At 34.0% G+C, this 26,613-nt stretch overlaps 1 protein-coding gene across 1 annotated transcript in view; it reads left to right on the forward strand.

Moving 5' to 3' along the window:
• Positions 1–26,613, forward strand: part of SPAG16 (sperm associated antigen 16) — an 885,716-nt gene that overhangs the window by 634,041 nt on the left and 225,062 nt on the right. The window contains exon 15 of the mRNA XM_079924326.1: positions 7,559–7,685. Coding sequence (XP_079780452.1) covers positions 7,559–7,685 — 127 coding nt within the window. The remainder of the gene's footprint in view (positions 1–7,558; positions 7,686–26,613) is intronic.

A 26,613-nucleotide genomic window follows, 5' to 3' on the forward strand; every position in this document is an offset into this window, starting at 1 on the left:
TAGAACACTTGCCCCACCCCATACTTCACAACCACATTACTAAAGGCATATTTACAGCAGTTTCTTTTACCTGGTATATCATGTATGACCATCAAGAAAAAATTACAAGAAATACAAAAAGCCAAAAAACATAATTTGAAGAAACAGAGCACGCGTCAGAACCAGACATGACAGGATGTTGGAACTATCAGACCAGGAATTTAAAACATCTATGATTAATATGCTAAGGGCTCTCATGGATAAAGGAGACAGCATGAAAAAACAAGTAGGCAGTGTAAGCAGAGAGATGAATATCCTAGAAAGAACCAAAAAGAAATACTAGAGAGAAAAGCAATATAACAGAAATGAAGAATGCCTTTGATGGGCTTATTAATAGGCTGAACACAACTGAAGAAAGAACCTCTGACACAGAGGATATATCAATAGAATCATCAAAAACCAAAACAAAGACAACAAAGACTTTAAAAAAATGTACAAAACAAAAAATAAAACCCCAAAAAACCGAAACAAAACAGAACATCTAAGGACTATGGAACAACTACAAAAGGTAAAACATACATGTAATGGGAATACCAGAAAGAGAAGAGAGAACAAAACAGACGGTATATTTGAGAAAATAATGACTAAGATATCCTCAAATTAATGTCACCCATTAAACCACAGACCCAGGAAACACAGAAAATACCAAGCAGGATAAATGCAAACAAAAACAAAGGAAACAAACAAAAGCCCCTAGGTCTATGTATATCATTTTCAAACTATAGAATATTAAAGATAAAGAAAAAATCCTGAAAGAAACCAAGAGGGGAGTGGCTCACATATAGAGAAATAAAGATAAGAATTACATATGACATCTCCTCAGAAACGATGCCAGGAAAAAATGGAGTGAAATATTTAACTTGCTGAAAAAAAACACCAACATAGAATTCTTTAACTTGTGCAATTATCCTTTAAAAGTGAAGGAGAAATAAAGGCTTTCTCAGATAAACAAAAATTGAGTGAATTTGTTTTCAGCAAATCTGCCTTGAAACAAATCTGATAACCTAGATGAAATGATCCAATTTCTTAAAAGACACAATTTGCCAAAACTCACATGAGGAGAAATAGACAATCTAGATACGCCTATATCTATTAAAGAAGTTGAATCGTATTACCTTTCCAAATAGTTAATGCACTTCCAAAACAGAAAGCACCAGTCCCACATGGGTTCACTTGTGAATTCTACAAACTAAGGAAGAAATTATATCAATTCTCCATAATCTCTTTCAGATAATAGAAATAGAGGGAATACTTCCTAACTCATTCTATGATCAGCATTACCCTACAACCAAAATCAGAGAAAGACATTACAAGAAAAGAAAACGACAGACCACTATTTTTCATGAACATAAATATAAAAATCTGCTACAAAATGTTTGCAAATTGAATCCAATGATGTATAAAAAGAAGTAAAAACTATGACCAAATGGGATTCATCCTAGGTATGCAAGGCTGGTTCAACATTTGGAAATCAAGTAATGTAATCCATCACATCAATAGGGTAAAGATGAAAAATTACATGATCATATCGATGGATGAAGAAAAACGATTTCATAAAATACTATACCTATTCATGATTAAGAACTCCCAGTAAATTAGGCATATAAGGGAAATTGCTCAACTTGGTAAAGAATATCTAAAAGGAAACTTATGGCTAACATTATTATTAATGGTAAGAAACTAATGGTTTCCCACTAAGATACCAGGTACAAGACAAGGATATTTCCTCCCACCAGTCCTTTTCAGCATTGTACAGGAAGTTATAGATAATGCAATAAGACCAAAAAAAAAAAAAAGGGGGATAAAGTTACACAGATTGAGAAGGAAAAACTAAAACTATCTTTGTTCACAGATGATATGACCATCCAAGACTTAATTTTAAAAAACAAGTAAAAAAAAAAAAAAACAAAAAACATTCTGGAACTAATATGTGATTACAAGGTTGCAGGATGCAAGGCTAATACACAAAAGTCTATTGCTTTCCTATACACCAGCAAGGAAAAAGTGGAATTTAAATTTTAAAACATAATGCTATTTATATTAGCACCCCTAAAAATGAAATATTTAAGTATATCTAACAAAATATGTATAACATCTATATGAGGAAAACTATAAAACGTTGGTGAATGAAACAAAATAACTGAGTGAATGAAGAGATACTCCATGTTAATGGAAGCGAAGACTCAATATTGTCAAGATATCAGTTCTTCCCAACTTGATCTGTAGATTCAGCGCAATCCCAGTAAAAATCAAGAAAAGGTATTCTGTGGATACAGACAAACTGATTGTAAAGTTTAGATAGAGAGGCAAAATGATCAGTGATTGCCAGGGGTTGGGCAGGGGTGGTATGGTGGGATAGGTGAGTACAGAGGATATTTAGGGCAGGGAAAATACTCTGGATGATGCCATAGTGGTGGGTATATGTCATTATACAATTGTCTAAACTCATGGAATGTGCAACACCAGGAGTGAATTGTAATAATACAGACTTTGGGTGATTATGATGTGTCAGTGTAGGTTCATCAAATGTAACAGATTTGCCACTCTGGAGGGGACGTTGTAAATGGGGGAGGCTATGTGTGTGTAGAGGCCGAGGGTATATGGAAAATCTCTGTATCTTGCCTTTAATTTAGCTGTGAACCGAAACTATCCTAAAAAAATAAAGTCCTAAAAAATATATAGGGCAACTTTTTATAAACATATCTCCCTATTCAGTTGCTGCACCATATGTATTGTATATTTTTAATCAGTGTAACGACACTATACTATAAACTCTTCCATGTTTTACATTGTTTCTGTAATTGTTCTTTTTATGGCTTTGTAATAATTCATCTATGGTATTTATTCATCTGCAATTATTTATTGAACATTTATTGGTTTCTATTCAAGGTCATGGGAATGTACTGCTAAGCCAAAGTACCTGCACTTACAGAGTTTACAGCATTCTCATGTGTGCATAGTTGATATATAATCATTCATTTAATTTTCTATTATGTTGTATAACTCTGAGAAGAGAACAATTATATATATTGTTTTATTCAGCCTTGAAGAGCCTTTGCAGAAGAAGTAATGTCACAACCCTAAAAATAGTTTGCTTATTTAGATGTTCTGTAAATTCACTTTCCAAAAAAAGATGGGAAAATAAATGTGTGTGTGTGTGTGTGTGTGTGTATATATATATATATATATATATATATATATATATATATATATATATGAACATAGTGTGTTGAACCAAGAAAATACTTAGCTGATTTAGCTGATTCATCAGGATGAAGGTACAAAGTATAATCAAATTGGACCTTTTTTTATAATAAATTAAGATTCTATATATTTCTTCTTGATATACAATATAAAGATATAAGGAATCTCATATAGAATATTGCTCTATGACATTTCTTACACTACCTGAAAAATAGAGTCTTAACCCCAAACCTATGGTAATGCCCAAACTTGTAAAGTCTGTTTTTGAAAATTATATAAAGCTGTAAGTTATGTCTATATTAAGGAATACTATAGGCTTATGAAAATAGTCTTTTAATCATTCATTTAAATTATAAGTGACATCATTAGCATCCTGGTTTTCTCTTTTTTCTTTCTTTGTTTTATAATATATAAATATGCTTGGAACCACTGTGCAGAGAGATAGCTCAGTCTGCTTGTCTTCCTGCCACTGTTGGTATCAAGTTTGCATAAAAGGTGCCTCTGGCAGTGCTCTGGATCCACAACAGCACAAGATTTATTTCTTCCATATTAGATTATTACAAATTTCACTTGTTTCCATTTCTTATTTATAAATAGTGCTACTTTAATATTTTGATCATAACTTATTTCAAACCTTACAGTAAATTTCAGAAGTAGCCTTAAAAGTTTCAAAAGTATGAACCCTTGTGATCCTTGATATGTACTGCTAAATATTTTTCCAGTATATTTTCAGCAGCCTAGATGAAGCTAGTTTGGTTTTATGTTGTTCTACTCTAACTTATTAACGGCATGTCCATATGGATTTTCTCACTACGATCTTTAAGTTGGAAATGGGAAGGCTTAAAAGGGGCAGTCAGGAGTCGTGACTGTTCACTTTAATCTCAACTGTATCCTTTGTCCATTTTCCTAAATTCCACTTTCTTTGTTTTACTATTTGAGTCTGTGATAACCAAAAAAAAAAAAAAATATTCTGAGCTTCAGCTCATTTACCATATTGTGGAAAAAAATCCATTATAGTTGCATGTAGTCAACATTGATTACTCTCTACTCCTCTTATATTCATTTTTTATTCATATATTATTCTATGATTTATTCAAGATCAAATGCCAAACATGTCACAGGAACTAAGCCGGGTGCTGGCGATTCAGTGTCACAAAAACAACCATCTGTCTGAATCCGAACTTCTCCGAGAACTTTTCAGTGCAACCATCTTTATCACCTTTCCTCCTCAGCCAGTACTGTACCAATGACATAACCAGAATTACATTTTAGATAGTTTTCCAAAACTCTTGAGTTTTTACTTTCTTTAAAATTGTCACAATTCCACCTTTCTCCAAAACACATTTTCTTTCAAATCTTTCTTTCTTGGTTAAGTTAAGTGCCTAACTATAACTAGTCTTTGTTTCCTTACCTGACATAAATTCTAGATAAAATATTTGTTTTTTTCCCCAGGTTGTCAGCTAATTCCTTTTCCACACCCTCCATCTTCAGATCCCTCAAAATTCACACTGTGTGGTTTAGATTAGTAATATTTTAATATTCTTCTTCCCTCTGGAAGGAGAATGGCAAATGGTTCCAGTTCACCTGAGACTGGAGGAGGAGGGATACAAGATCTTGATATTCCAACTTTTTCATTTTGGATTCTCTGCACCTTTTATCTCTTTCTTTTATCTAACTGATTCAGAACCATCAGGGTTAGAATCAATATTACCTTAAGACCGCTGTGGAAGTACTTGGACTAAAGTAAAACTTCTAGGTAAACTCCCATGAGGCATTCATCATCTACTGGTTTAACAAATATATATTTTAAAATTTTTTATTATTTTATTTTATTAATGTTTTTATTTTTGGCTGCGTCGGGTCTTAGTTGCGGCACATGGGATCTTTGTTGAAGCATGAAAGATCTTTCATTGTGGCACGCGGGCTTCTCTCTAGTTGTGGTGTGCGGGCATTTTCTCTTCTTTAGTTGTGGCACTCAGGCTTCAGAGCACATGGGCTCTGTAGTTTGCAGCACGTGGGCTCTCTAGTTGAGGCGCTCGAGCTCAGTAGTTGTGGTGCGCAGGCTTAGTTCGGCTGTGGCATGTGGGATCTCAGTTCCCTGACCAGGGATCAAACCTGCGTCCCCTGCATTACAAGGTGGATTCTTTACCACTGGACCACCAGGGAAGTCCCAACAAATTTTTTTTTAGTTCTACTATGCTCCAGGTACTATGATAGGCATTGCATTTGCCTCTCTGGTTAACTGGAAGTATAGCTACCGAGTTATCAAATCTGAATACAAACTTATTTCTACCACATTATAAGTTATTATATTTGTTTTACCATAATGCATATATTGTCATGAATTTTAAGTTCCTTGGGAAATGGAAAAGTTTGGCTATATGATGTTAGTTATTCAAAATTGTTTAAAATACTATCTACTATTTATTAATAAATCATTTAGCACAGCACTTGGTTATTAGAAGCATTTAATAAGTATTGACTATTATTATGTTAGTATTATCAAACTGTATTAATTGATTATTTGACAGTGGTAAAAATTAAATATAAAAATATTAAACCCATTTAAGTACTAATTTTCACCCAGAAAATGATGGACTATTTTTTTTATTTTTAGTATATTTCCTAAAAATTTAATATTCAGTGGTATAAAGCACACTTTAAGATTGTCTTTGTTTCACAGAATCTAGGCAAGGAAAGGACATGAAGTCTATAACCTGACTTTAGTGAGAAGTGCCTTCAAATTAAATTCTGACTAAAATTTATTCTGTTCTCACAGTTGAAAAAAGATTCCATTCTGTGACCTCTGAAAGATGTTTTAAAACCCTTATAGCTGGAAAGAGTCCTTTATAATTTCTAACATTAATATTCCCTATAATCCTGAGAACTGTTCTTTTCTAAAAATTAAATTCACTGATTCTTCACAATTCTCACAATACACGTTTACATATTTGAAAACATTCCAAGTTCTCCATGTTCTTTTTAAACTGTAAAACAGATTAAATATCCCATTTATTAGCTTGAGGAAAAGGTTATTGTATTGCTTTGCCAGTAACAGCAGTTACAGAATTTTAAAACTAGTGGCATTTGTTGTACTACTGGAGTATTTAGGGAAAAAAAACAAAAAATCCACTCGGACTGTAATACACTATGCAGTTTTTTGTTTTTGTTTTTTTTTACAGAAAGGATAGAAATCAAGGAGTAAATGAGAAAAAAAGTATGCGAGCTAGTTCAAAATGATAATAGGGAAAATTGTATAATAATCAAATTATTATCTTTAACATTTTAGAATATTTAGGAGGAAAATAATGAGAGGTTGATTTTTGACTAGACATTAAAAAAATTAAACTGGATCTGAAAGGGAAACTGTATATCGAATTGGAAAGAGTATAATGACTTATAAACATTGTACATAAACCTGATGTGGCCAGCACTCATATTTAGTTGGTCAGTGGACACAGAAATTAAATGACAGAATGATGGAAACTCTCTTATTCATCACTATATCCCAGTCTCTGACATGAGGTAGCTGCTGAATAGATATCTCCTGAGAGACCTGCAAGAGGAATATAGACAGACGTTGAACTCCAAACTGATGCACCTGGGCTGGTACTTCTATACTGGGAAAATACCCTCCCCTGTTTCCATAACACTTGAATCCATCCACCCTTCCTTTTGTTTTCCATTCCCTTATCCAATTACGTTCTTCCTTTTTCCACTACATGTTAAAAAAATAGCCCCAAATATTTCTAATAATTTTGTCTAACAGAACACAATAGGCACTGCTTCCTTGCCATCAATTTTACCTGGCCCCAGTGATTCTACCCACTATGATAAAACTCTCCTTTCCTGTCCATTTGTTTTCCTACCTCTGTTTTTATTTTTACTCTGAGTTATAAATTATCAATACTAACTAATTACAAGCATATAAAGTGAAGTGTGCTTTTAGTGCAATATTTTACATATATAGTTTTTATATGTAGATCACATATGGGTGTGTATAGTTCTGTTTTATTACATCTTATATAATTAAAATCATCAAAATGATTTCCTGAAAAATCATCTTCTAAAATTTAGTATAGGATTTTATATATTTAAATTGTCATTTTATAATACTTTTATGTCAAAGACAAAGGTATAATGAATACTTTTTAGTTTAGAGGAATGTATTCTTGTGTATTTAATAAAATTGTAACAGAAATCTTTCTTTTTTTGTTTTTTTGGTCTGAGTTTCTATATATATTTGTATATAAGTAATATGTATATATATATGTATGTATATACATTTCTCTTCTTTTTTTTCAATACTTTAAAGGGTCACATGATCGCATCCTGTGATGCCTGTGGAGTTACAAAGCTATGGGATTTTCGGAAGCTCTTACCAATTGTGTCCATTGATGTAGGTCCAAGTCCTGGCAATGAGGTGAACTTTGATTCATCAGGTAGGATCTTTTTTGTTTAACATTCTTGACCAGGCTAACAGCTTTAGTATTTGTTCTGAAACTATTTTCTATTGCCACTTTATGTTTTTTGCATTTCCTTCTATTTAAAAATCTGTTCTTGATATTATACTAGAATATACTACATTATGCTATATTTATCATATGATATATATCACATCATATAGTGAAAGCATTACATTTATCACATATGTAAAGGAAGAAATAATAGAGGAGATAAGTGTGTGCTAATTTAGATTACTCAAGTTCCTAGCAGCATCATGCAAAATTTGGAGTCTACATCCCTTAGAATCACCATCCAACGTAAGTAAATTGAGTTTTTTGAAGGTAAAATAGCTAAAAGTAGGGAAGAACAAAAGTTTGGCAAAAATAAAATTGAAACTAATGGAATACTTTATAATAATTTAGTAATACCCCATATTCTCTAGATTTTACAATTAATTTTAAATATATATTCATCTTGCTGCAAATTGTGTCCAATAATAATTATATTAATTGGTAATAATTGTAGTATTATTATCTGTGTTTAGCATTTTTTCTGCAGTAATATAACCGTTAACGGTGAGGTAAATTATTTTATCCTTGCTGATGATGAAGAGTGTAGCAACTGATGTTAACAATCACACAATGATTCCACTTGATTTAAAAGGTTAAAATTATAATTACATCTCTATCTTTAATGATAGCCTATGCTAAATAACGTATATCTGTTATTGATATAACTTACCTTTGCTGTTGTAATACACGTTTTAAACTTTTTTAAGTTTTGAGAGGTTTAAAAATCTTTGATATTTATTTGCAGTAGCTCAAATTTTAGTCAAAGAAATAAAGATAGAATATATATAAAGGAAATAATGATGTTCTATTTAAAAATAGTCCAAAAAGTATGAATATACTAGAAGCAATTCTGAAGCCATACGGTAATTGTGTGTTTCATGGAACTGGTTTCATGATATTGACATCACATATCTAAAATTCAGAATACAGTAAGCTTGTCTTCTTAAAAAACTGGAAGCTATGTTCGCATTGCAGATTGGTATATGAACCATATATATGACTTCCTTAAAAATATGTTAGTAAAGTTCTTGACATTAAGACTTTTATGCTCTGCTAGAATTCAAACAGAAAGCACTGTACAGAATAAAAGATCCCAACTATGAGAATTTAATTTTATAATGTAAAGGCCCATTCGTATTTCAATTTATACTTTTTGATATATAGAATATGCATTGACATCATAATTCTAAAGGAACTTTAACTTGGTTATTACAAACATTTTCACATCCATAAATCCCTTTTTACTATCTTGAGGTAGCATCCAAGTACTCATGGCCTTGAGTGTTGAATTCTGAAATTTCAAAACTTTTGGCTGTACTTTCTAATAATAGAAGTTAAAGGGTGTTTTGAAATGCTGTACAACTAATACTAGGTACATATTTTACTGTCATAATTGTTAAATATGTTGCCACTGCCTTTTACTGTCCTTGTCATCCAGCCCAAAATTTCTTTTCTATGCATTGTCAGGCAAACTTATTTTAAATATATGTCAGTTCCTATCATACTGTCATACAAGTCAATATCATCTTAAAGCCCCTAGTACAACAAACCTCTTTTTTTTTTCTCCATGACTGCTATATACTTGATGGTACACTAATATTAAGAAAACTGTCAGAATCAAGGATGGAACAATGAGAAACATAAAAGATAAAAAGTATAAACCAGGGACGCTGTTAATGAAAACACTTCATCAGTTTGAAGGAATATAATTTCAACCTGACCTTCCCATCCCTTTGACCATTTCTTCAAGGAACATACTATAATTAATTTTAATTCTACATGTTTGAGAAATCAGTGTCTTTTTCTCACTGAATACTGAGAAATTTGTGCTTCTGTTGAGGAGAAGTCTTCAGTGACTCGTCATTTTAAAAGTTTGAAATATATCAGCAGTTGAAGGAACTAGGTAGAGCAAACGAGGTCTATTGAGGGTCTGAACAGAGAGGTGAAATCACAAAGTTAAATACCAGAAATTATGTTCATCTCAAGAGAGTAAAGAAAAGTGAAGTCAAGAGCAAAACAAAATCGAAATAAGGACAGGGACACATAGATCTCTTCTCATCTGCATTTCTTCAGGAAAAGATGATTTAAAAGAAAAGTATAAAAAGATATCATGGGGCTTCCCTGGTGGCGCAGTGGTTGAGAATCTGCCTGCTAATGCAGGGGACACAGGTTCGAGCCCTGGTCTGGGAGGATCCCACATGCCATGGAGCAACTAGGCCCGTGAGCCACAACTACTGAGCCTGCGCGTTTGGAGCCTCTGATCTGCAAGAAGAGAGGCCGCGATAGTGAGAGGCCCGCGCACCGCAATGAAGAGTGGCCCCCGCTTGCCGCAACTAGAGAAAGCCCTCACACAGGAATGAAGACCCAACACAGCAAAAATTAAAAAAAAAAAAAAAAAAAAAAGATATCATGAAAATATTTGCACTATGAGGATAAGATCAAATCTAACTTAATAAGTTCAAAATACTCTTCATTTGACATACTTTTATTTATTCCCAGTGGCAAGCCAATACAAGCTTTCCTCCTTGGACCTGAGGAAAAGTCGTTGATAATATACACATGCAGTATCATCACAATATCATATAATATATGTGGAAGTACTGACAGTATTCGTTCTGAGAAATTTAATATAAACTACTCATATACATAGTTTTTAGATATTCTAAATAATCAACATAGAAACAAAATTTTTCTCATCATATCTCATATCTCTGGATCAGTTTAATCGAAGGGCATCTTGAAATTATGAGGTGTGCTGCTTAAAAAGAGCTGTTTCCATATACAATGGCTTATCTTTATAAATAAGGGATTCCTTCACTGCAAATCCAACATGGTATACAAATAAATTTGAGTAGTCATTAAAGGCTAAAATTGTGGTCCATAACATTTGATTTCAAATTTTTATGTATATTAAAGATTCCTCATTATATATTAACCTCATACATAAATATTTTTATTTTAAACTTATAAAAGTAAATTACGTGCTAGTGAAATGGTACTTTGTTTTAAAATTGAGACTTCTCATAGTGTATCATTTTTGAAATGTATCTTTGATAATATTTGAAAACCAGTGGTATAGAAAAAGAATATAGACTATAATTCAGACCCTTAGCTCTTCCCCACCTTTTAGACTATAAACAAATTATTTAATCTTCCTGAACTAAGTTTCCTCATAGAAATAATGGAGGAGATAACTGTCTTACTATATTCTAATGTGTTTCAAAGGGTTTATTATATTCTGTAATGAGGAAATTCTAATACAGTCTTGTTTCCATGTAATATTCAAAATAATTTAAATAGTTAACTAGCAAATAAAGCTACATATAATGTTATATATGCATATATAATTAAAATCAAAAGATTTAAAGATATGTGAATCACCATCTCGAGGTTAGCTTTTCTGTTGCTGTAAGAAATCAGCTTGTTACACATTTAAAAGAGGAGTTGCATGCAGCATAGTATTATTTACATAATGTTTTATTTACAAATACATTGTTTGCAACAAACACAGATTACCTGTGTTTATAGATATATACATATATCAGTATATATTTGTAAAGGGATAAGTGTTCCTTTCTCATTAAACAGAGAACCTTCTGGTAATACAACGCTACACATTTTTACGAATATTCACTGTCTAAATATCTCCCACTTGGCATACTCAAATGCCATATGTTTTACCATTCAAAAATTTATTACTATTTCAGAAAATGTTAAATGGAACTGTGTAGTGAAAGTAATAAAAATGAACTGTGAGAACTTCTACATACACTTTTCCACATCTCTCATTTTGTTGTGTTTATGAAGTTTAGCAATATTTTTCACTCCTTTGTAAAAGGTAATTCCGGTACACTTGCAAAAAAGTCACATCCCTAGAAAATGCAGGAGCTGAAGTTTGAGCCAGATGGGGACTTTCCAGTAGAAAACTTATCAGTCTCAGATCATTGAAATGAGCAAGGTTTGCCACCATTTGGCAGTAATCCTAAATATTTCCCACAAGGAGAACCACAATAGAAATACTAAAATAGAAGAAAAAATAATGACCCCATTATAAAATATGAAAATTACCAGACCCCTCTAAAATTGCTCAAAAATAAGCCTCAAATCTTTTGTTCAAATTTGATTTATTAGCTTCTGTTAGTAAAGGCTGCAGTTCACTGTTTTGTATTTAAAAGGCAGATTGTGGTTAACTCCCTCTGTTGGAAGCAGTGTAACATAATGGAGGAAGCACTCACTTAGAAACCCTGGTTTTGAATTTTGTCTCCACTGCTAACTAGCTGAATGATCTTGGTGGACTTTCCGAACATTTCTGAGCCTCAGTTTCCTTATATGTGAAATGTTAAAAACCTATCACGACTTCCACTTCCAGCCAAGATGGAGTAACAGGGACCAGGTTTACCCTTCCACCTGAAACACATGGAAAAACAGACAAAATTTATGAAACGATGGTTTTCAGAAATTGAACATTGGGCAATGGAAGACAGTACTGAAGGGAAGGGTGGGTGGTAAATAAGATGAGCTCTATGGCTGCCCATAATACTGTCTGGAGAAAATTTCTAGGTCACATCTCAGGGATGGACAGAAACCTTGGGGAAACCCCACAGCCTCCCAGAGTTGAGGAGATGGAGTGGGCAGTCCAGGGAGGCCAAGGCAGCTAGAGTTTGCAGGCAGAGTACAGGACAGGGGACAGCAACACAGAGAGCGAGCTCTGGAGATTTACAGAAGATCCCCTCCAGTCTTTAGCTGAGTGCAGATCAGTCCACGACAGCCTAAAGCCACAGAAAAATCTGTATGAAGAGTGAAAAAGAAAAATCCCCAAAGATCAGCGGAGCCTAGGAATAGTTTGTACTACCACCAACCAGCTTGGTAAAACCTTGCAATTCAAAGGATAGTAGATAGAACAGGGATTGGCCAACTACTGCCCATGGCCTGTATTTATATTTAATTTTAATGGTAACAACAACCACACCCGTTAATTTACATATTATCTAAGGCTGCTTTCACATTACAACAGCAGAGTTGAGTATTCACAGGGAAACGGCATGGCCTGTGAAGCCCTAAAACATTTACTGTCTGGCTCTTTACAGAAAAATTTGCCAAGGGAAAGGGCTCAGAGGGTCATTACCTCAGTAGTGAGGCAACATCAGTCCACACCTCTAGATCTAGTCCCTTCACTGTCTTTGAACCATCTGAGTTGGCCCATGTAAAAACCTGTTTATTCTTTACTACAACTTAATGAGATTGTTACTGTTGTCTCCTTTTTACAGATGAGGAAACTAGGACATGAAGTTAACAAAAAGCCTAATGACACCTGGCTGATCAAATGTGGAGTCAGAATTCAAAGCTGGGCAGTCTAATTCCAGAGACTAGAATTTAGACTTTATATTATTCTGCTTCTCACTGTAATAATAGTATTCAGTTTCATATTGATATGTGACATCTGTTAGGAGTTATAATTCATTTGCTATGATTATTGAAATAATCTAATTAATGATCACTTGACAATGTTTGACTCAAACAAACACTATTTGTCAATTAGTTGTCTCTGGAAGAAAAACAGGAAAAGAAGATCTTCCTAGTATTATCTGCCAGGTTTTTGATGTGTCTTAGGGAACCCTAAATATGTTCCTAATGGGAGCTGGAACTCCAGCCCCACACCTCAAGGTAAATACCTATCAGACTAATCTGGGTGGAATAGGTGAGTGCCTGCAGGCACTTATGCTATTTATTTAAGTCTTGGCCTGATTACAAACTGAAATAAGAAAGGAAGAAAGCAAGCTAACTTCTATGATCTCTAAGGCATAAGGCAGAGCTGAGGTAAGTTGCTCCTCCTAAGAGCAAGCCCATTCTATCTACTACATCAGTTTCCTAGGAAAGAGAGTTACAAGGAGAGGGGATAAAATACAAGAGAGAAAAGACCAGATCACTCTGCTCAATTATTTATAATCCCGTTATTTCATCCCCTGTTTGTATGCAAATCCATTTTGTTTTTGAGTAGAATATGGTCCCCTCTGCTGCTGGAGAAAGGAACTGGAGGAACGGAAGGAAATCAGATTTTGTATCTCCCTTGGAGACCCAAGTGTGTCATTGAAACAAGAGGGAAAGGGGTAGGGCACGACCTTTGAAAGAATGACATAGCCTGAGGACATGACATAAACTGATTAGAACCAAATGGGTCCAAGATGGTGGATCAGTCGACTTCCACTAGACCTTGAGCCTCAGTATACGCTCACTGAACACATCAGCAAGCTAAGTGATACACCCACAGGTGCCATGACAGTTCCAAGTCTGACCAGAAGAATCAAAAAGTGGGCGGTGGCCCAGTTCCTAGAAATCCCCGCCCCTTCCTGAAATAGCTGGAATACTCCTCCCACTCAGTAGACTATGAAATTACCCACCCCTATAAAAACTGACAACTCCATACCCTGGTGCCTTTTTCACCTTCTGAAATGGCCCACACTCTGTGGAGTGCGTTTCTCTCTAGATAAATGCACTTCTTACCTATCACTTTGTCTTTCACTGAATTCTTTCTGCGATGAGACATCAAGAACCTGAGCTTCATTAAGTCCCGAAACCAGGTCTGTGATCTCAGTTGGAAGACTGGGTTTTGGCTGTGTTCGAGTCCTGGCCACATGGGTTCAAGTCCCAATCTGAGTTTTGACTGGGTTCAAGTCCCAGCACGTGGGCTCAAGTCCCAGTCTGAGGTGCATGGTTTCATCATTAATACCTGCAATGAAGTATACTATGATCTAGGAACTGGGCTAGGTGCTTTTTCTTTTAATCATCACAGAACTATGAGTTTGGTTCATTTCTCCCATTTTAAAGAGTTTTGAGAGCTTTAATTACATATATATATTAATAAATATACACATTTGTACAGTTCTATGAGAGCCTGAATTTAGTTCTAGGAAATTGTAAAGAAAAAACTCTGGAGATTCATAGGAACTGGTTTTACACTTTACCTGTAAAAAAGCTATTCTTTCTCTTTGGTTTTTGTCATGCTATTCCATGTTTTAGAAACATTTTTATTCACCTGACAGCAAGTATGGAAAATAGCATGCTAATGATAGTGGGGACACCGTGTATTGAAGGTGTATTGACCAAAGATATATTAATTCAGAAATAATATTTGTAATTGTACAAAGTGTTATGACCATAAACCTGTTCTGATTGGTCTATTTTCCATTCTAAATGGTTGGTAGCGATGCCATATTAGTTTTTAAGTATTTAGACTGTCATCCTAATAATGGATCACAAATTCTGAGAACTGGAATGCATTTGAATTACCCAAATTATGAAAGTTTTATATAAATGAAAGTTACTGACTTTTTCAAAATATAGAATTTATACATGTAACTAAGTCTTATTCCTTTCAGATATTATGTTTGAAAGGGTGTGTAGTTAATCTAATGACAACATCATTATTCAAACTATGAAGCTCTACTTTTGCAATGATTTCATATCTCCAATACTCACAAATGTCTTATCTGAGTCTGGATTGAATTCGTAGAAACATCTAGAAATAATTCACATCCTATGTGTCAGAAAAGGGCATTTGAGTTAAGCATAAGGCAAGGCTCTAAAGAATAAAGATTGTTGTTCATCTGTGATTTGTAACATGAAATTGAGCAGGAAACTTAATCTCTGTTGACCTCAACTTGATCTTCTCAAAAATGAGAGATTTGGATTAAGTAACTTCATCAATTAGGTTTCCAACCTAAGTTTTACACAACTGAGTATTGCATTTTCCCACTGTTCGTCAGAGCATGGTATCCTGAGATAAAAATAATATTCTAAAATAAAACTTAAATGCTTTTGTATACTATTTAACATTTAAAAATATCAAATTGTAAGTAAAACATTCTACTTTTCTTTGATCCAAAATGGAAATACAATTTGATATAAAAATCAAGATTATTTAAAATTTGAGCCTCAAATTTAAGCGACAGCTGTATTGCTCAGCAATACAAAACTTTTATTCTTGCCAACCTAGCAACACATTCAGTCTCTGTAGGAACAGATATTTTGGCCAAAAAAAAATGTATAAGTTTCAACATTTTAATAAATTAATGACTCAAATTCTTCATAGAAGACTTTATGAGATAGTAAAAATCTGACCCATTCTGGTTTAATCAGAGCAGGAAATAACTTATTAATCTTACACATTAGAGCATTATACAGGTGCAATCAGCTATTGCAACTACAAATGCCTGGATGAAACAAAGAAGCCACACTTGTGTTGTTAGATCCTCGATTTTGTGTAATATTTTTAAAACAAGTATAGTTCTACTTGTTGCTTAGTTCTCTGTTGTAGTTGTACTGCATAAAAATATAATTGTAACATTATAGGCATAGATGATCAAAAAGTACTTGGAAATGTTTTCCTATGTACCTAAAATATCTCCTTGGAAGTTCGTTACAAAGCTTATGTGCCTAATTATATATAAACAATTTAAATCCAGCTCATGTCCAAAAAATGACGAGTTCTAAATTACTGTCATCACATTTAATGAAGATTAATTTTGTAGTAGTCATGTAAGAAATAGTTTTCAAATGCATTTATATTAGTTATATGCATATAACAATTAATGTGCTAATTTCTTGTCAACACATTTAAGAAATTCAAAAAGATTTTTATCTATGTAAAAAGTATGAGAAATTAGTTTCATGACTAGCTATATCTTAATATCATCTAGGCAATAAGATATTCCAATTCATATAATTAACTATGACTGTATGTTTACAGATATAATAAAAATTACATATACATGCTAGCATAGGTCATTATGAAATATGACCTATTTTCTCATGCATATATTAATCAAGAAAAATGCATTTTATATAAAGAATTAAAGCACAATCAGACCTTTGAATTTTTCTAAGGGGTTCACAGTTATGGTACTAAGGGAAATGTACTATTTTAATCTAATAGCATATAATAGTTATTAGATTTAAAAATAATACAGTTGAAATTTGTAGTCTACACACACTTCATGGCCCAAAATCAAGTAGCCCAAGAATTTGTCGTCTTTTTAATAGATTACATTTGCAAAATTGAATAGATAATCATCTTTAATCTGCCAGCTGATACTTCTTAATAGGATAATCCTTTAAGAGAAGTTGCAGTTCAACAGATGTGCAAATCAACCCAGAGCAAATAGCACACTGCTCTTGGAAATGGAGACTGCACTGTTGGCACTTGTGATAACGCTCAGTTATATTTATCTAAAATTTAATTTCAAACGATATTCACAGATGATTTATTCAAATCTAATTGATCTCAGAAGTATCTTTTCTCACTTGTAATATAATAGGAGTGAAAATAAAAATTATTTAAAATCATCTTCATGCAACATCCCCTACTATGCACTCTACCAGCAAAAGGAAAAAAAAAAATTGAAAAGAAGAAATAGTATAGTATTGGTATTATGAAAATCAACACTCTCTAAATGTTTTGAAATAATGAGTTTGATAAATAGAATAATAGATATGCATTGGGAATAATATATATGCATTTAAGATCATGCCTTCTAACCAAGAATTATATTATTCTCTCATATTTTTGTTTGTCTAATGGTGGAAGTTATGTTAATTCAGTTGACAAATATTTAGTGTTAGCCTATTATCTGCCAGGTACTGTTCTAAATTCTGAGATTCAGCTATGAAGAGACCAGTAAGATTCTATTTACAAAGTAAATTGAAGCAATAGCTATGAATGTGCAAGTAATAAACTGGGAGTGTTGAAAACTATAAGTTAAACCATTCCACGTATAATATGCTATAGGTGCCATCAGAGTGTGATTTGTAAAGAATATCCAGTAGCTGTATATGGAGCTGGAGAAAAAAGATGGGCACTTCTATAATGTTAACTACAACATTACCCATTTCTCTCCTCATGGACTCAGTTTAATTTTAAGTTTTGATCTTCTGTTATCCTTTCACTATGCCTTTCATAATGTTTGATTTGTTCCTTCGTCCATGTGGCATTAGAAACCACTTATTCTTATCAGAATTTAGTTGTAATGATGGATGTTTCTGCTGCTTCTGCTTCAGCTTCTCTTTCTCCTTCTTCTAGTTGTTTTCTCCTCCCCTTTCCTCCATAGGTCCCTTCGCTTCATTTGTCTTATCTCTCCTTTCTTTTCTTCTTCCTCAAATACAAAGACCTGAGTTAACCATACTTCTCAATACATAATAAACAATTACCATTTGATTTTATTACTTTTCACCTTTCATGTTCCATCCCTACTCTCATTCCCTCTGACACTCCATGGAAGTTTTTAAATATCTTTGATATGTTTCCTTAGTTTATAAGTATCTTTGAAGAATATATAGAGTTACTTTATATACATATGTACCTAAGATTTTAAAAAACTTATTTTGTCATAAATTTCATTGTTTCTTGCTTTTTCATTCTATACTATGTTCTTAAGTTTTATCCATATTAATATATGTGAGAGTTTCTCTGGGGTATATACCCGGGGGAGGACTTGCTATGCCATAGAATGTATGTTATTTAATTTAATTAAGCATTTTCATATTGTTCTTCAGAATCACTATAACTAGTTTACAGTCCTTCAAGGAATCCCATTTTCAACATTTGGTAGTGCTGTGGACTGAATTGTATCCCCCCAAAATCCATATATTGAAACCCTAACTTCCAATGTGACTGTATTTGGAGAAAGGGCTTTTAGGAAGTAATTAAATTTAGATGAGGTCATAAGGGTGGGCCCCTGATCCAATAGAATGAATAGTCATTTAAGAAGAGACATGTGCACACATGAGGGAAGATTATGAAGGCTCACAGCTAGAAAGCCATAGTCTGCAAGCCAGGAAGAGAGCCTTCACCAGAACCTTACCATGCTGGCACCCTGATCTCGGACTTCTAGCCTCCAGAACTGTGAGAAATAAATTTCTGCTTTTGAAGCCACCTGGTCTATGGTATTTTGTTATGGCAGCCCGAGTAGACTAATACAGATAGTATTTAATTTTATAATTCTGCCAGTACAGTGGGCACTATATGCATTGCATTTCCCTACTTACTAGTAATGTTGAACATCTTTTTACATACTTGTCAGTCTTTCAGGCTTCCTCATCTGTGAACTAATTGCCTTTGCCCATTTTTTTTATTGGATTTCCTTCCTGTTGGGACTTACAGATTTGCAATAATTATCTGAGTATTAATCTACTGTTAATTTTGAATGTATATTTATCCCAAAGAGAAAAATATTTACTGATCTCATCTATGGTGTCTTTTACTAAATTGAAATCATTAAATGTCATAGAATCAAAACTATTTTATTTTTTTCTTAGTACTTTTTTTCCTTTGGGGGCATTGCTTGAGAATTTATCATTATTAGGTCACAAAAGCATTTTCCTGCATCTTCCTTTTTTAGCTTTGTGTTGTTACCTTTCACATTTTAGGACTTTGATTCAAAGTGCAAGGAGTTGCTATCAGTTAGCGTTTCTTCCAATAACAAACCAACCCAGAATCTTCCTGATTTATTGGAGCATTTGTTTCTTGTTCTCTTATGGGAGAGCTTCAGGTTGACTCAGGCCTGATGTACTTTGCTGTGCTTCCGCTGAACTCCATGTGTCTTCTCATTCTGAACCCCAGGGCCTGTGTGTGGGACATGTTCGCCTCCTACAGTAAGCATAGCTGGAAAGAAAAAGAAACACAGCAATCATATTTATATCTTCTTTTGAATGTGACAAATACTGTCTGCTTAATATCCCATTGTCCAAAGCATGTTCACAAGTTATAAGCAAGTCCAAAGCCACTTAGATGGGGGCATATACTATTATCATAGATTACAGAGACATGTCTTGGATAATGCCTAGGGATTTCTAACCTTATTACAGGAAAGAAATGCAAAGTTGGGAACAATAATTCAATGACTATAGTGGGAGATCCAACTTTATTTTCCTATCTATTGAGACATTTTTCCTGACACCATCAACTATACAGTTAAATCTGTGACGTCACTTCTATCATATATCAACCTCATATAGAGAAACAGTCTTTCCTGAATTCTTTTTTCTAATCTTTTGGTAACATTGTCTTTTTCTGAGTTGGTACAATTCTGTTTTTATTACTGGATGTTCTAGTATTACTTAATATATGAATGTGAAGCCACTGTTTGCTCTTCTTTTCCAAAAGTATCTATTGGGCTTCTTATCTCCTGGGATTTTTAGAGTTACCCTTTTAAAAATTTTAAATTGTATTATGTCAGAGAATATGGCCTGTATTAAGTTGATATCCTGTGGCCTCTAATATAGACAATTTGTTCAGTGTTCTTTGTGTAATCAAAAAGAATGCATATGTATATACACCTTATTAGGTCAAACATTTTTCTGGAATTTAGTTTGAACTTATTTACTGGATATTCAAATAATTTATAACATTTATTTTGACTGCTTGAGCTCTCAGTTTCTAACATGGGTATAGTAAAAATCCTTAACCACAAGTATTAATTAATTTATCCTTATAATTCTATCAGTTTTGCTGCATATATCTTGAGGCCATGTTTTAGATACATATATTCATAATCATGATATCTACTTGATATTTTCTCCCTTTTATCAGTCTGTAACATCATCTTCATGGTGATTTTGCCTTAAGTTCTATTTGGTCTTGTATTAAAAATCGGTACCCTGTTTTCTTTGGAGTTGTATTTTCCTGATAATCTTTCTTTCCATACCTTTACTTTTCACATTTTTGTTGGAATTTCATATTTGTTTTTTTTCATTTAATTTTTTGCTTTTTTCTTCAATCTAATATTTCTATCTTTGGAATGATGTATTTGCTTTACTTATAATAATGATTTTTTTCTACATTAATATGCATGCATAGAAAAATGTCTGTATTAGTCAGGATTCTCCAGAAAAACAGAACCAATAGGATGTGTGTTTGTATGTGTGTATATACAGCTTGAGTCCAAATGTAGTACAAAGGCAAAATTGCTTTATTCTCAGGGACTTCAGTCTATGTTTCTTAGGACCTTCAACTGATTAGATGAGGCCCACCCACATTATGAAAGGTAATTTGCTTTACTCAAAGTCTACTAACTTAAATACTAATCATACAGAAATACCTTCACAGCAACATTTATACTGGTGTTTGATCAAAACAGGGTACCATGGCTACCATGGCCTAGTCAAGTTGACACATAAAATTAACTACAACAATTCTTTTCTGATACCCTCTGTCTCTTGTCTTTCTTTTGATGATATTAATTCTTTCAGGAAACACTTATTTTGCCCTATTTTAGATGCTAAGTATAGAGCAGTGTGTATATATATATACATAATTCTATTCTCATGGAACTTACATTCTACTTAGGGGAGAAGGATCAGAGGAAGGTAGATGATAAACAACTAATAGAATCAACATTAACAAGTGGTGATAAGTGCTATTAAAAAAAATAAACCAGAATGGAGTGTAGTGAGGTGAAATATTACTTTATAGAGAATGTTCAGAGATAATATCTCTATGAAGTGATAAATTAGAGCAGAGACTTGAAGGAAGTGAGGGAATAGATCAAGTGGTTGTCAGAGGGAAGGGTGTTCTTGGCAGAGAGAACAGCTGTACAAAGTCTCTACGCTGGAACTATATTTATGTGTTTGAGGTTAGATGAGGAGAATTATGAGGGGTGATTCAAAATGTTATCCAAAGACCAGATCATGGATGGTGTTGGAGGCTATGGTCCCAACTCTGGTCTTTATTTTTAAGAAGGAATATTGTGATAAATTATGTTAATTTTTAAAATGCATGCACATTCAGTGGGGTATGGGTAAATTAGTCTTGCTGAAAAAGAATAACACATGAAGCTTAAAAGAGAGCCAATATGTTTGATCAAGTCAAAGAACAGTCAGTAAATTGGTTTGCTATTATTTATGGATGATCAAATCACAGCAAAAATTGTTATCCTTATTTATGTTTAAAGACATGGTAAGACTTAAGTTCCTGACTCAACTGTGTGAAATATAGAAATCTAAATTCATCAGACACTGCTAATAGACAGCAATTGATATCATAATAATGAACAATTTCAGGAACTATAGTTACCTTTGCAACACTTTCTTCTTTAAGAAGCTGATAAGATATTTATGTATATGAATATTGCTGAATGTTCTGTTGAGGAGGAGGTAGTTATGGATTTGCTACTCTCCTCTCTCATATCAATAGATAATTCGCTACTCATTACCACTATGGAAACTTATACAGAGACATGTTGACAGTGATAGCATTTAGAGGTGCTTAACTTTTACTATTGTCAACCTGACAGCCATGTTAAAATTAAATTAGTTTGATTTGTTTTTAAGAATTTCCTTGAAGATATTTGCCTACATATACGCTTACATGAGGAAAGTGTTTCCATTTAAAGAAAATATGTATCAGTGAGAATTTGGTAGTATTTTGCTATACATTTTGTAATGGTGAAGTAATGGAAAAAGGGTGCTTAGAGACCTCATCTCAACATGGGAGGCCTGGAGTAATAATGTCCTGTATCTGTATAATGTTTTATCAATTTTAATGTCATTCATTTCACCAGCATATTTCTACCACCTAGTCTGGTGGGGTTTTCATTCTCAAAAAGACTTCTCTTTTAACATGTTTTGTACTGGTTTTTATTGTGTGCTTGTTCGCCCTAGCTGACATCCAGTTTATTTTGAGACAGTTGAACTAGGTTTTATTTCCAGGTTTGTTACCTCCATTCTTCTGCCTAGATTCAAAGTATCCTGTAACTTTTCTCTGTTTTCTTTTCCTCCTGAGATTGTAGTCCCAATTAAACATTGCTACTTGTAAGAAAGCTTTAACCCAGCTTTGGAGTTTGGGACAGCCAACTGATCATAATCAACGATGAATATTGTGTTGACAGTAGTACTTAATATCCCCATCATATCTCAGTCAATCACATTAAAATATTGCCCTACTATTTTCAGTAATGAAGGTAAAATTTGTGTTAACAAAGCCATATTTGCTATAATTCAAAGTCAGCATTCTCATGCGATGAAATTATTAGAGATCCTCATTTTAAGTGTTGAATGATAAAATAAAGAGAGCATTATTCACTCTAATTATAAATAATCCTCAAAAATAATTCAAAAGGGCATCTGTGAATACCAGTCATGAAAAGATAATAACTGAAGACAATTTGAAAATAAGTTAAATATGTAAGCATAAGACTTGTTCAGAAATCTCATACAATGGAATACCAAGTAACCATTAAAGTGTCATTAATGTATCTATAATGAAGTACAAAGATAGTATTTCATAATACATAATGAAGATAAAGGTAGAACAAAATAGAGTATAGGATATGATTTCACAATGAGTAGATAGATAGACAGATAAATAGATAGATAGGCAGTTAAACAGAGAGATGGATATTATACTGCTGATTCTCCACTGGCTCTGCCCCTCCACTCATCCATTCTGTCTCTTCGCTGCCCTCCTCTGTTCCCTGAGAAAGATGCTTGCCCATTGACTTATGTTCGGGATTGACCAATGAGAGGCATTGACAGGAGAGGAGAGAGCAGGAGGAGAGTTTGGAGCATTTATCCCTTCTGCTCCCACCTTGGATGCATTTGTAATGATGGCTGCATTGCTTGACAGCTATAGCTCCTGTCAGGCTGCCCCACTTCTAAGGCTCCAGTTCTTAGCCAGGTTCCACTTAGGTCATTTCCACTCTTTGCCCCTTCAAGTCTAGGGTAGGTAACAACTTCCCACTGCTCCTAGTTTATGTATTTATTTTCTTAAATTTTCCTCTATTTTTTCCCCTCTGTAAATGGTCCCTTCATTAAAAGCCTCTTTAAAATTTCTATCTGAGCATGTGCTCCTTGTTTCCTGCCAAGACCCTAACTGATACAGATGCACATAAAGAGCCTGGCATTATAGCCACCAAAATGTGTACAGGAATTCTCTGTGAGGTGTTTTCCCTATGCTCTATGTAAATTTCTTAAAGTAAATATGTAATAATTGTTTAATACAAAAAAGGAAAAAGAATCTGTACATGAAAGAAATAAGAAATAACATGCAAATAAATTACCCTGCTATGAAACAGTGAAGAGCTGGTATCTTTTTAACTTCTTATTGTTGTTGGCCAGACTAATCCTAATGATCTTTCCTACCCATCTCCTCCCAACGTGAGACAGCAAGAAAGGAGGGAAACGGCAAATAAATATGATTCATCTGAAGCCAAGAAAAAGGTGACACATATCTATGAGAGATTAACACTTAAACCCTCTAGTTTTCACTTTTGCATGGAGGAAAGAGACCTAGAATATTCCTAGCCCCTCTCTACTCCATCTCTGACCCTCCCTCTCCTCTCCCTCTGTGAAAGGGGTGTCTTGCTTAACTGAAGAGGTCAGAAGGAACTGACCAAGTCCCACTGAATAGTTTCTCTAGTGGTCCTCTCCTTGGGAAAGTCTGTCCTCTGATCACACAGCTTCTTTCATCCATTGCTGCCAGCAGACTACTCCAATAGCAGAAGCCAGAGTTTTTACAACTGCCAATAATTGGCTGGGCAGAGTTAATTATTTATGGAAAGTATTAGGACACTGCTGAGGCTGAATATTCATGTCATATTTTAAAATTCACCCTTATCACATTGAAGGTGATATTTTTATCTCCATCCCTATAATTCCTGTGTCTATTCCTCAGGTGGTTCTGAAATGGAGTAGATAGGAAGGGTATTTTACTGCTGTTCAGACCACAATAATATTCAGAGTCCTTTTGTATGCCCACAGGATACATTATTTTTTAAGATATATATTTTTGGTTATTCTAAATGTTTTATGAGATTATTACTGACATATTCAAAAAAGCAATATGAAAAAAATATAAAACAAAAACAAATCATATGAAATCATATAAATCAGAGTTTAAAAATTTTATATTTCTCATGAAATTCCATGTAAAATTACTATATATAATTATATGTATAATGTAGAATTACTATACTATATATTACTAAATATAGTAAAAATACTATATATGTGTATATATGGCATGTTACACTATATTTCTATCCTAATGATCTACCACATCCAACCTTATGTCCTACAGTGCTCTAATAATAGTTATTTTACAGTTTATATTGGGCCTTTTTTCATTCTAATTGCATACAGAGGCAGTAGAGAAGTTAAGAACAACAGCCTCCAGAGTGACAGAGATGCAATGATTGGTTTTAAATCCAGATTCTACCATGTATTAGTTCTCTAACCTTGAGCATGTTCCTTAATCTTTCTATGCCTAAATTTCCTCCTCTGTAAAATGAGGATTAAAAACACAGTACCTGTTATTTTTTTGTGAGCATTGATGAGATAATCCATATAAACATGGTAAAAGGCTTAAGTCTCTGTCCTCCCATATTTACACTCCAGTGAGAGAAGCAGAAAATTAACTCTTTGTCTCTCTATCTCTGTCTCTATCCTTGTCTCTCTCTTTATGTGCCCCACCCCCCCACCTCTCTCTCTCTCTCTCTCTCTCTCTCTCTCTCTCTCTCTCTCACACACACACACACACACACACACACACACACACACACACACAGAGAGGCATGCATAAATGGTATAAGAAAAATAAAGCTGTGGTAAGTGTATAGAGTGAAAGGGTGGGGTATTGCTATTTCAGATAAGATTTTCAGGAAAGATCTCTGAGAAAGGGCAACCTGCATGAGGTGAGGATGTAAGTCATGCACAGGTCTTGGGAAAGAACGTTCTAGGAAGAGGACTCCAAGTAGACAGACCTTGAGTTAGAATAATGTTGAGAAGTTCCACATTAACTAGAGCAAAATGAATAAGGAAAATGAATAAGAGATTGGCATGAGATGACTTTGGAGGGATAAGCAAGAGTTAGACCATGAAGGGTCTCATAGGCCACAATACAGAGATTGAATATTAGTTGACTATAACATGAAAACAGTGGACAGTTTTTAGCAGTGAGGTAATGAAATTTGATCTACATTAGAAGAAGCCGACAATAAACAAGTTGACAACCATGTAGACAAACACACTCTATTCAGGGCAAGGATATATTAGACTACATACTCCCCTCTGTTGATTTTCCTTTCAATTGACTTGTCAGTTCTACACTATACTGATTGTTTTTCTTTATAATATATTTTATTGTTAGGTAAATTGAGTACCATTTAATTAATATTATTTTTCAAGACTTCTTAATTATGCAGGTTCATTGATTAATGTATTAGTTAAGATGCTTTTGGCTATAAGTATCAAAAACCCCAATTGGAACTGACAAGAAGCAATCTTGTTATGTCACATAAAAGAAAGTCCACAGGTGGGGCAGATTTCAGATTTGGTTGATTCGGCAAATCTAAAATATTTTCATGGAGTCAGTTTCTTTCTTTCTCTTGGTTCTGTCATCCTGATGTTGGCAGCAAGGTGGCTCTTACACCTCCACAGATCATACTGTAACAAGACAACATCCAGGGGAAGTGGTGAGACTGTCTCTTCCTCTGACTTTCAGAAGGGAGGGAACTGTTTCTTAAAGTCCCCAGGTAGACTTCCCTCATGTCTTTTGGGCCAGGATGGGGACATATGCCCACCTCAGAGCGAAGCCCTAGAAAGGGGAATCGTTACTTTTATACCAGGCAGTGGTGTCAGCTTCCCCTGGGGCACACAGCTGTGTGTGTGTGTGTGTGTGTGTGTGTGTGTGTGTGTGTGTGTGTCTGAGGAGAGAGGAAGAAAGGGAGGGACGGAAGGCAAGGAGAAAGGAAAGGAACTAGGCAGTAGGGAAACATCGCTAACCACTAGAGTGACATAAAAGAAACTCAGCAGGCAGAGAGTATACACTCCTGGAATTGTTTGGGGGGAAGCTGGAGGAACATTA

This window comes from Stenella coeruleoalba (genome assembly GCF_951394435.1).
Source record: "Stenella coeruleoalba genome assembly, chromosome: 6".
Lineage (NCBI taxonomy): Eukaryota > Metazoa > Chordata > Mammalia > Artiodactyla > Delphinidae > Stenella > Stenella coeruleoalba.